This window comes from Daucus carota, chromosome 4 (genome assembly GCF_001625215.2).
Source record: "Daucus carota subsp. sativus chromosome 4, DH1 v3.0, whole genome shotgun sequence".
Classification (NCBI taxonomy): domain Eukaryota; kingdom Viridiplantae; phylum Streptophyta; class Magnoliopsida; order Apiales; family Apiaceae; genus Daucus; species Daucus carota.
In genome coordinates, this window is record NC_030384.2 from 50,962,988 (window position 1) to 50,976,474 (window position 13,487).

At 30.9% G+C, this 13,487-nt stretch overlaps 1 protein-coding gene across 1 annotated transcript; it reads left to right on the forward strand.

The window, feature by feature from the left end:
- The first annotated feature begins 6,200 nt into the window (after positions 1-6,200).
- LOC108215806 (ethylene-responsive transcription factor ERF060) lies at positions 6,201-7,911 on the forward strand. Its single transcript, XM_064091585.1, has one exon. It carries the CDS (start codon positions 6,649-6,651, stop codon positions 7,699-7,701), a length of 1,053 nt encoding a protein of 350 aa, XP_063947655.1. The 5' UTR covers positions 6,201-6,648; the 3' UTR covers positions 7,702-7,911.
- Positions 7,912-13,487: the final 5,576 nt, after the last annotated feature.

Here is a 13,487-nt window from a genome sequence, read left to right on the forward strand (position 1 = left end):
AAGAAAAGCTGAACAAAATATGCAAACTATTGTGACACTTCTATTAATAAATATCGAGTGTGTGTATATATTCATTCTGTTCCTAATTTTTCTCCCATCAAAATTTATCTATTATTTAATTATAAAATTTAAGTTATATGCAAGGTCGGGGTCACAGTTCTCACATGTAAAATGAAAGCAAGTGGGAAAGAGGGAACACTAAGAACGAAGCAACATTGACCCCCGAGTATTATTGGAGTGCGTGAGAGAGACAAGTGGTGTGATTTAGAATTGTTTTAGCAAACTTGTTCATGTGCCTTTATTCCCATGCGTAAGCAATACTCCCTCCGTCCCTTTTTACTTGTCCCTTTTGAAAAAATAACGCATCTTAAGAAAATGTTAGATGGATATCTTGTTTTCATACATATCCCTAATAAATGTAATGAATTAGATAGAGTTGTGTATATATATATGCTAGTCAAACATTGGAAGTTGTTACATTTTGAAAAAACATACAAAAAGTTGCTTTGAAAAGAGAGGTGGACAAGTAATTTGGGACAAATTTTTTTTTTCAAAAGAGACATGTAAAAGGGGACGGAGGGAGTATGCCTCAATTAGTCGTACAAGGGATCTTCTCAGATCTTCAACTACTTTCTTTTCATTTTCAAACTTACTTTTCACTCTAATGCAATCTTCGACTGTGAAAATGAATTTTGGTTCCTGAATTATCTTTCATTTCAATCGCTTGATCTAAATTTCTGTTTACTTCAGATATTAATATCTTATTTTTTAATATATTTTTATATTATTATTTCAATTTTTAATTTAAAATTTCACATTAATATTAAACTTAATAAATTTATTAAATTAGAAAATAAAAACATTAACATTTTTACTTAATTAACAAAAAATACAATGATTTAAGGGGAATTACCTTGTATATTATTTTTTCAATCTTATTTTCAAAAATACTACATTTGAAAACTGAAACTTGAAATCATGAATTCAGTTGCATATATGGTTGTATTCAGTTGCATATGGTTGCATTCAGTTGATTCTATTGTAATCTAATGGCCCCGCCTGAGGCACATCATACATGCGTGGTAACTTACAGTTTTCAGTTGCATTTAATTGCATATGAGGTTGTAGTTACATGTAATTATTATAAGTACTTAAAAAATATTAAATATAATTTATTACTATTTAATAATTATATTATTATATAATCAATCAATTAACTAAATATATAAAAGATAAAATGTTAATATTTTATTATTAAAAGATTTTGGCCGGTGAATAGTGTCGGCCTAAATTTAGGTCAACATTGTTCACCGGCTTGAATTTGGACCGAAATTTAAGCCAGAATCGGTCCAAATTTGACCACGGTTAGATTTACCCTAAGAGTAACCGTAAATGTCAAGTACCTGATATTCTGATCTCACAAATTTACATTTTAGTAAAAATTGGTCGTTCATATATACCATCTTTTTAATTTTTTTACATTATTTTTCATATGCTAGCCTCCCTTACATTCATCTGTATATTAATGAGTGTATTAAATTGAGATTTTAAAGCATTTTTTCATTTATGAAATCCGAGAGTATTCGATTAAGGATTGTTTGAAATCCATTAAAATCTTAGGATATTTAATTAGGATTTCAAATTATGCTATAAAATCTGCTGGTATTTAATTAGAATTTTAAATTATGCTTTAAAATATGATGATATTCAATTGAGATTGTTTAAAATCCATTAAAATCTGATGGTATTCAAATGCTGATGGATTTTTTTGAAAAAGATGATGAACACAGAGCAAATATCTATAAATATACCATTGTCAATTACAACATCGCTTATTTATTTCATCTTGGATATGAAGACATGCGTGTTAATTTGTTTTATGTTTGTTCGACTCGATCATTTTTGTAAATGCCGTATGACTGTTATTCATTAAATTATCTCATTCTAAAAAAAAAAAAAGCTTGTCTAAGTGTGTGAGTCCATGAGCACATGCTAAGTACTATTAAATTTATGAATTTGGTGTTTTTTAATTGGTGTGGTTTTTTAATTGGTGTGGTTGTTATGAATGTAGAGGATCTATCATTATTATAATTTAAGCTAATTAAAACAAGTTAAACTTATCAATTTTTGTGTTTATTGTGTGCCGATGGACACATCATATAAAAACTCATATATCAAATATGAACATTACAAAAATATAATAAACACCGTTATTGGAGATTTTAATTGAAAAATATAATAAATAATTTAGGAAGGTGAGAAGGGAAAGCGTCCAGACTCACACGGGCTGTCATTTTTCCTATGGAGTTTTCTTTCCGCGTAACGTAACAATCAAATGTTACAAAATCTCCAACTACTTGCACTTTCGTGACAATCTTCCCGACTCATGTGCGATTCCAACCATTTTGTTTTACGTATGAAAAAATTTAAAAATATGTATAAAATAGTTTAAAAGAGAAAATAAAATGAATAAAATTAAGGGATCCATCAATATTTAATGTATAAAATAGTTATAGAGTAGTAAAAATAGTGTCAAAAGAGGAAAAAAAGTAAAAAATTGATGGGAACCATCCATTATTTTTTGTAAGGTTTAAAATGTAAAAAATTGAATGAGACATAGGGGCTATCTCTATTCATGTGCTTAGATATTTTATTTTGATATTTATAATTTAATAATAATATAATAAAATTATATTTTAAAATGATTTTTATATCGTTTTATGAAATCAAATTTAAAAAAGTAATCACTTGAGAATGAAAATTTTCAAATTCTTATATTCTTACTTATAAAATAAGTTTTCTCAAACAACATTTTTATCTTTTTTTGTTAACAAATGAAAGGTTAAAGTTAAAACTAAAAAATCACTAAACTTATGTTTGATACTAATATTATATAAATCATTTAATTTTCTTATACAACTGAATCTTTCTTGAATATGATTAAAATCATACTGTCTTCTAAACCAAATAAAACCAGTAGGAGATGGTTTCATTTCGCTTGATTTATAATTTTTTTATTTGAGTTGGTTTAAAATCTAAAAATCGTATTGATTCAAAAAGACGATGAATGAAGATCGAAGCGAGCATGAACTGAACAACCTTGGTATCTAATAGGAATATAGGATGATAGCAACGAACAAATGAAGAAGGTGCGGTATAATAGTCTTCTAGCAAAATTAATCAACAAGTGTGAACACGAACGGTCAACAGTCTTCCACAGTTCCATGTGAAGTTTATTACAGACAGATGCCCGTGGGTGAAGCATAAGTGCCGCTTATTATTCTACGTTGTCCTCTCGTGTATTTAGACCCCACTTTCACAATTACTCCCTCCGTCCCTTTTTACATGTCCACTTTGAAAAAAAAATTTGTCCCAAATTACTTGTCCACTTCTCTTTTCAAAGCAACTTTTTGTATGTTTTTTCAAAATGTAACAATTTCCAATGTTTGACTAGCATATATATATACACAACTCTATCTAATTCATTACATTTATTAGGGAGATGTATGAAAACAAGATATCCAACTAACATTTTCTTAAGATGCGTTATTTTTCCAAAAGGGACAAGTAAAAGGGGACGGAGGGAGTACGACAGAGCATCCTATTTTTAATTTTCATCACTCCTTCCATTACCAGCTATCGCCAAGGTAAGATTTTAAACCGTTCACTAAAACATTATTAGTTGAACTCACTGAACTCAATTCCACACTTTACCATTCTTCCCGGAAAATCCGGTTTTCTAGGTATCGCTCGAGGGGATAGTTTGTCTGAACTTGAATATCATGACTCTGAAAATAGGGGGTCTAGTGTAAAACTTCTAAAGCTCTAATATATTTTAGATAATATAATTATACATAATAACACCATTGGAGTGAAACTAGAATCTTGGCTATAATTTCACATGATTTTATACAGAGTTGTAAACGAATCAAACTCGGATGAACTCTTACCGAATTTGTGTTCGGTAAGCTTATCGGACGAGCTTACCGAACTCGAACACGAACCGAGCGAACTTATCGAACAGTTCGGTTCGTTTACGGCTCTAATTTTATATATACTATATTATAACCAACAAATATACATAACACCCTTAAATACTCTAAAAAATTAATACTTTAGTGTTATTAGGTATAATCATTAGCTATATTCAAAATATTATTTTTTATTTAAATATTAAATAATTAAAATTAAATAATTTTGTGCTATATTAGAGAAAACAAAATAACATATTTAATGATAATGTTATAACTTTTTTATATTTATTTCAACAGTTTAAAGTGAATGTTATAAAATAAAAAAATTGTTATAATTAAAACACATCTTATTATATTAGAATTTCATAAATTTACTATAAAATAATATTACATAATATTATAATTTTATAAATTAAAAATATAAATAGTTATTTATACATATAATAATTATGGAAATATTTGTAATTTACTATAAAATAATAATATCTATTTGTCTTAATTAAAAACACATGTTATTAAATTAGAATTTTACTAATTTAGTTAACAATAAAATAATATTTTTACACTTAATAATATTACACAATATTATAACTTTTATAAATTAAAAATATCAATTGTACATTTATACATATAATAATTATGAAAATATTTGTATATTATAATATTATGTGTTTAAAAGATATTTATGTTAAATATTCAAAAACGATTTATTTTTGTACATTACATGTCAAAAATAAAATACGAATCTAGTATAAAGTTTAGTCTATAGAATTAGGATTACACAAGCTGAAAATGACGCGAACAAGTTTAGATAATAGGATCAACAGACACGTTCTACGTGTCTTTTTCGTTGTCCAAAATTTTTTAGGCTTATATTTTGACAGTTAAATATCATATTTTTATTCCAGCTCATAATTTAAGATTTATTGATCCTTATATTGATTAATCTTATTTTAAACAAAATATTATTTATTTATTGCAGCTTAATACCAGAGTCTTCAATAATAACTTATTAATTAATGACTCCAAATCCTACAAATGTTTACCCAACTGTATCATGAATATTATATTTCTGTATGGTTAATAAATTCAATCTTGAACTCTTAAATGTAAAATATTTTTTATTAAATTTTACAATACTATATTTGACGATGATAATTTATTTATTTTAAATTTTACCATCATCATATGTTCAATCATATACTATTAAGCACGGTGCTGTGAGCTGATTATAATAGCAGCAGTAGTAACAATAACAATAATAAGAGCAAGGCCAACACTATGCTAAGAGGTTCCCTAAAAATATTATAAAATAATATGTCTTAGTGATTTAGCACAAGATTTAGCACATGAGCTCCAATAGTACTCCCTATATCCATTCCCTATTATTATAAGAGCAAGTCCAATAGGTTTGCTAAATCAAGTCTTAAATCCAAAAATAGGGAATATGGGATAAAATTGCACTCCAACACTATGCTAGTGATGTGCTAAATCACTAGCACAAGCTTCCCTTTCCCTATTTTTAGAATATGCTAGCCACTCCTAAACTATTTTTATCATTAAAATATTCATTTCTCTCTCTTCTCCACATCATTTCCCTCTCTCCTCCACACCAAAGTTGTTTAAATTTAATATTATTATAATAATAGGGAATGAATATAGGGAGTACTATTGGAGCTCATGTGCTAAATCTTGTGCTAAATCACTAAGACATATTATTTTATAATATTTTTAGGGAACCCCTTAGCATAGTGTTGGACTTGCTCTAATAATATTAAAAAAGAGGGAAAGAGGAAAAAAAAGAGAGAGAAATGATGTGGAGGAGAGAGGGAAATGAATATTTTAATGATAAAAATAGTTTAGAAGTGGCTAACATATTCTAAAAATAGGGAAGGGAAAGCTTGTGCTAGTGATTTAGCACATCACTAGCATAGTGTTGGAGTGCAATTTTATCCCATATTCCCTATTTTTGGATTTAAGCACATCACTAGCATAGTGTTGGAGTGCAATTTTATCCCATATTCCCTATTTTTGGATTTAAGACTTGATTTAGCACACCTATTGGACTTGCTCTAAGACTTGATTTAGCACACCTATGGGACTTGCTCTAATATAGAATAATCATATAGAAAAGATAAAAAAGGTATTACAATGGACAAGTGGGCGAAAGCAGTGGGCTGCGTTTGCCTATATAAACTCAGACCCGTTTCTTGCATAACTAAAAAAGTGAGCGGAGAGACACATACCACACACACTTGCACAATAGAGTGTTTTTTTTCCTTCTCCTTTAGTCCTCTGTATTTTATAATTTGTAGCTGTCATTTTTACGTTTTGTTTTTCCTCTCCCCCCTCTGACTCCCCCGCTTCTGTGTATCCCTTTCTGTTAATCATCCGTCTTTGGTATATTCACATATATAACTATGAGCTTTGTTGAAGACCGAAGCTTCATGAAAGAAGGTGAGGTGCTGAGGTTCACTTGTTTATACATGTTTTGTTTGTGTACAAGTTAATAATTTTTAGGCTTTTGTTGATGATTCAGCTAAAAGGGTTGTTTTTATTCCCTAAAAGTTGATTTAATTGTAGGAGTTTGTAAAGGAAGGGGTTGCTTATTTGAAACCTCTTTGTTAAGGAAATTCAAAAATCTCAAAACCCCTTTATTATTTGTTAAGGGGACATGGGAGAAGCCATGGATTTGGGGGATGGTTGTTATACTGGTAATTACAATAACAATAGTAAAGGTAATAGTAGTGATAATACTTGTTGTTATCAAGGCGGTGAATTAATGGAAGCACTTGAACCTTTTATCAAGAGTCCTTCCCCTGTAGCGGAAGCAGCAGCAGGACCTCCTCCTGCTTCATTTTATTCTTCTTTGACTTGTTCATCTTCTTCTTCTCCCTCTTTCCCTTACCGGAGTTGTCCTATGCCAGTGACAGCAGCAGCAGCAGCAGCACCATATTATTATTATTATGACACATACAACTCTCAGTCTCTATCTTTCTCTCCTCCTGCTGCGGCTGCGGCTGCTACTAATTTGTACCCCTCCTCCTCCTCCTCTTCCACAAATATTCTTGGATCAGGTGATGAGTTTGGGTCACATGCAAGTTGTATCGGACTGAACCAGCTGAGCCCATCACAGATCCACCAAATCCAGGACCAAATCAATCAGCAATATCAACAGCAGCAGCTTCAGTGGCCACCCCAGCGTCAGCGGACACTTAATTTCCACGACCCCAACCCCACTCCCGTCGCCCCACCCAAACCCGGAAAGCTATACAGGGGAGTTCGACAAAGGCACTGGGGGAAATGGGTCGCTGAGATCCGATTACCCAAGAACCGGACCCGCCTCTGGCTGGGTACATTCGATACAGCCCAAGAAGCCGCTCTGGCATACGACATGGCCGCTTACAAGCTCAGGGGAGACTCGGCTCGCCTCAACTTCTCACACTTGTCCGGAAACTTCGGAGACTACAAGCCGCTTCATGCAGCTGTCGAAGCCAAGCTTCAAGCCATATGTCAGACTTTGGCGGACGGAAACAACAACAAGAAGCAGCAGCCGTCTAAGACAAAAAAACTTGATGTTAAGCTGGAGGGAAGCTCCGATACGAATTCGGATGGACCCGAATTTGGGCAAGATGATGAGACGGCTTGGGAATTGGGCTCAGCCCAAAACTTCATGCTACAAAAATATCCATCTTATGAAATCGACTGGGCTTCTATTGAGGAGTAGCCCTGTCATCTTTATTTACTTTTTCTTGTTTTATTTACTTTAGCTAGCGCAAGCCCGTGGTCTGCAGTGAACTTTTTGGCAATTGCAGAGGCGGCTTATATATACTCGTATTTTCTTGGTGTGTCCAAGTTGGTCAGCTCATTTTTTTGCTAGACCAATGTAATTTGTATTATTATGTCAATCAAGTTATTTTACTCCTAGTCATCTTAATACCGGCGTTAAGGTTATAATGCGGGGGTTTGGGTGCACTACTTCCAGGCTTAAAAGTAGCATAAGCGCACTTCTGCTTTTTGATGCATGTTTGGCCAATTGATTGAAGTATTTAATTATGGTGAAAAGAGCTCACAGAAAAAGCTACAAAAGGTAGTTTCTTCTGAGCCTCAGCTTCTTGCTTCTTTCCATGATTCCTGTTCCCGCGGCAGAAGTATGCTCGGTTGAAGCTGGATTTAGTAAATGAACGTGCACTGTGACCATATATCACAGAAAATCTCATGTACAAGCTAATTAATTCGATGCATAATAAATCTTATATTTATTATAATATTATTTAGTTATTAATTTTTTATTTTAATGCAGAATTTAAAATTTTGTATTGGTAAAATGTGTCATGTATTAATAATAAAAGGTCTTATATTATTATAATTTATTTTTTAAAAAAAAACAAATTACTATTATATTATAAAATTATGAAACTATACCAACTTATAAGTTAAGTTATCCAAACACTTAAAATCTTATAAGTCATGGTATCCAAACACTTATAATAGCTTATAAGTCCAAACCAACTTCTCATTTTTAATCCACTTCTTTATTTTAAGCAAGAAGTCACTTTTTTTAAATTCAGCCAAACAGCCCCAATATGTAAAATTAAAAATGGATTATAAATTCCAATTATGCTTTCTATATTACTTCTCTGCATTATATTTTATTCATGTGGTTTCATTATAATAAAGATCCAAATTCAAAAGTTAACAGTCAAGTTGTGGCTCCTACTAAAACATAGGAGAGAGAATTAGGTTTTTTTTTTTCGCTAAGCAGAGAATTGGTTCTCTGAGGAGCGCTCTTGGTTCTCTGTTATGCATGATTTTTTATATTTTTTTCATTGAAGAGTTTGAAATTTGAATATAGACTTTTTATTTTTTTTAAATATAATTTCAAAAAAAAAAAACAAGCATGAAGAGCTCGTTAAACATGCCTCTTATTACTTTTAATATATATCTTGATACCCTTAATTTTTTAATAACGATAATATTTACTTCTCTCCCGTTATTGTTATTTTTTCTAATTCTATCTTCAAATAAAAATAAAATATAGATAAATAATAATAATAATGAATTATAATTTTGAAGTTTTCATGCTATTTGATGTATTAACTTATTAAGAGATATATATTTTATTATTTTGTTTAAGAATGATTTAAGAGCGTGCATATAAGAGATACTACGTAATTCGGGTATAAATGTTACGTAATTTAAGGCAGAAAAGAGATAGTTTTTAATTACTAGTTTTCGAATTTTTTTAAAGTAAAAATTAAATTAAAAATTTGTATGCATAAAAGGAAAATTCAAAGGATATTAAGCGGATGGGTATTTTCATATATTTTTAAATTATGTGCATATATAATGGGAAGGTGAGAACGACCGTAGTGTTTTGACGTATGCGCACAAGCAGGGATGGGGCAAAATATAACAGAGAGGGAAAGAAAGAAAGAGTGACAAAAAAATTGCTATAAAAACAGCCACCTCCTGGATTAACATAAAGCAGCTCAACCATGGGGACAAACAAACAATTTCATAAAAATGAGACTAGAAATATATACATACTGAGAAGGTCAGTGGGGGCAAGTATCTCCACTGCCCCCCTCTAAATACGTCCTTGCGCACAGGTAGCGAAAGAAATGTTAAAAATGATATTCCATCAAAGATATGGCAGCAAAAGAAAGGAGGAGGATCTGCAGCGGAAACAGATGTTATTCGAAAGAAAGGCAGAAATGAGTTAACAGAAGATCAGATAAAGGAAAGGCAAAAATGTCCTCGGGCAATGCGGTTGAATAAAGAATATTTGTAATCTTTTTTTGAATGGTCCCTAACACGTAATAATCGTATCTGCATGGATTCTGATTCCTTTCTTTGCCATGTCGTATCAACACCATATTCACACAAAGCTTACCCGAATCCTTTCTTTCACTTTCGGTCCCTGCCCTTGGGGATTTCTTGTCTTTAAACTTCCTCCAAGCTGCTAACCAAATGATTAAGGTATATCAGATAAATAAGTAAAATCAGAAAAAGGAAGGAGCAGTCGCCAAAGTGCAGGGGAGAAAGACACCAAAGAGTACATGATCATGTAAAAGGTTGGGAATATAAGTTTAACTCGCTCAATTCGGACAGCAAGGTTCTTCTAGTGAAGGCTGACGCCGGACTCTCCTGCACTTTCAGTCCTAGGTATTTTTGATAACTTGAGATATATCCTTAAGACCTCAACTACAGTCAATCATATTGGTGACATAGTAATTTTCGATCGGAAGAGAGGAAGTAAATTTGCATTTCAAATCTTCAACACTAGAAACGTTCATTCAGTCAATACATCTATAAATATTGAGCTACAATAAAATAAGGGACCCAGTTGACATATATGCAACAAGAATATAAGGTGTTTTGCGGCATTATTTCATGTTTTCTGTTCACATAAACAACATTTATATCTTTTTCTTTATAATTAACTTTTAAACTGTTTTCAGGTTTTGTAATTTCTGAAAACTGTTTCTAGAAGCATGACCAAACACCGCATTGTTTTTTGAGGTTTGTCTTGACTATGTAAAGCATATGCCCTGTTGGTAGCTCCAAGCTAATAAGCTGAAATAATGAAATGACACCAGGTATGCGTTTTTCCCTGCTTATGTTTTGGTTAAGAAAAATAGTTTGAAACATATATTTCAACCTTCCTGGAAGTAAGCTTTTCATATCTAAACAGGGAGATGGGTATCATGCATGAATACGAGGAATCAAAATATTTTTTTATTTCATTTCATTTATATTTATACAATTATATATATATATTTTTATACAAAACTAAATCAATAACTCAAATATCTAACATAATATAAATTAAAATAATATTTTTAATTAATCAAAATTAATTATTCAAAAATACTCCCTCCATCCCAAATTAGATGAGCTAGTTGATTTTGGGCACGTAACTTGAGGTGCATTGACCGTCTAGTTCCCAAATTTATTTTTTAATTTTTCTTTTGTAAACGAAAATTTCATATTTAAATTTTTATTTGCAAAAATAAAATTTTAAAAATAAGTAATGTAGCTATGCGGTCAATGAACGTGCCCAAAATCAACGAACTCGTCTAATTTGGGATGGAGGAAGTATTTTAAATCAAATATATTTGTTCCATCATTCAATTAAATATATGATATCAGAATTAATACCTAATCCCATCCCATGTCAGGCTAAGCTGATTTCAACACCCTAACCTCTCTCGAAACTAATGATCCTAACTTGAAGTACTCTACAACTAGAACCGCCCCTTCTGCGAAGTTAATTTGTCAAGACATGTAACAATAGACCTCAACGAATTCCCATTTCATTCCGGACAGAAGTTAGAGGCTGGTTTTGTTATACAAATACATTACAAGGTTATTTAAGGTATTACCAAATTCCTATACTAATACAGTTAAAGAGGTCAGAGGTTGTTCAAAATGTCAACTACTTAAAGTCGTTCAAAAATCAAAGAACGAAGATCACAGAAATAAGCGGTTGTTCAAAATTTTCAACTATCCTCCCAGCCTCTCAGAGACCTAGCACCTCTTCTTGACTTCTTCTCTTTCGCACTCCTAAGACATCCTAGCACAACACATACATGCATACTACACACAATTTGGTCATGCTTTAAGAATATGTGCGGTAAGGCCTAAGAGCAAGTCCAACAGTGTCCTAGCAAATGCCTTATAAATATTATAAAATATAGTGTCCTAGTGATTTAGGACATCATCTCAATGTATCAACTCAACAACATGCCCCATTATTGTGCCTTATTATTAAAATAATAATATATATTGGAATTGTTATTGGAAAGAAATGAGAAGGAGGGAGGAGAGAGATGTAGTGGAATGGTAAAAAGCTATTTTTTATTGATAGAGCATACAAAATGGTGCCTCAAAAATAAGGCACTTGTTACATGTCCTAGTTTTTTAGGGCAACACTAGGACATTGTTGGAGCATTGATTTGCTTCACATGCCTTAAATTTTGATTTAGGACATCAATATAGGGCACTCTTGGACTTGCTCTAATGCCGTGTTCACTGGTCATAATAAAACGAGGAAGGAATAACTAAAAATTATAAACAAATTTTTGTGTGAGAACAAATATTATATGAGACAAATAGTGAATAAAAATTGGGTTTTATATTAAACTGGCCATCCGTTTTGTCAAAATATCTCACCTGGCCCATCATTCTCATCGGCGACTCATTTAAGCCACTATAAATCAAATATATATCATTTTACCCGGATCACTATTTATACCTTTTTACTTAATCATTAATCAAAAATTAACCGTTTGTCTTTTTATTACAAAACCACTTCGAGTAATTTCATAATTGTCTCTAGTATTTATCAAAATAATTTAGAAATTTCTAAAACAACATAGCTATGCAGTTAAAAAAATATATAGCTATAAATATATATTTATTTGATCACTCTAGCTATGTTGCATTAAAAATTCTCAAACTATTTTTGATAAATACTAGAGACAATTGTGAAAGTACTCGAAGTTGTTTTATAGTAAAAAGACAAACGGTTGATTTTTGATAAATGATTAAGTAAAGATGATGAATAGTAGTATGGGTAAAATAATATATATTTGGTTTATAGTGGCTGAAACGAGTCCCTGTTGAGATGGGTGGGTCAAATGAGACATTTTGACTTAACGGGTGACCAATTTGATATAAACCCATAAACATGATGAAGTCTGATTTTTTTATGATAAGAATCATAAGATAATGATGAAAAAATGAAATTGAGCATTTCTTTCAACATACGTGGGTTCTATGTAAGTGAAGTGAAATCCAAAAATATCCATCAGAATTCGAATACCATCAAGTTTTAATGAATTTTAAATAATATTTTCAATTGAATATATCAGATTTTTAAGCATAATTTATAATCACGATCGAATGCCACCAGATTTTGTAACATAATTTAAAATTTTAGTTACATATTTGGAGATTATGCTACATTTTCTAAAATCCAAGTTGAATATACCTGGATTTAATAAATGAAAAAAATATTTTAAAATCTAAATTAAATACATTCCTAAAATGATTATCCCCTCCGTTTTTTATTATTTAACATTTTGACTTGCACACACTTTTAAGTACTTTGACCGGGTAATTAAAAATATTATTTTTTAATTTATTTTTTCTGAATAAAAATATATAATCAAAATTTTAATTCACCTAAAAAATTAATCAAAAATAATATTTTTAACTAACCGGTCAAAACACTTAAAAATGTTTGTTAAAAGTCAAATAATAAATAATTGATAAGACATACTACATAATAATTACTGTATCCTCTAATTAAATTGTTTATTAGATTTGTCATTCAGCCACCCTGAACATAGATTCGGAATCCTCCATGATCATTAATCAAATGAAGGAGTAGAATACTGGATTCTGACGTGTGCAATTGGACAAGACAATGAGTGTTGTATCCATTTCATCGTAAAAAATAACTAACTAGTTGATTTGATTTGTATTTGTGGTGCAAAGTTGAAT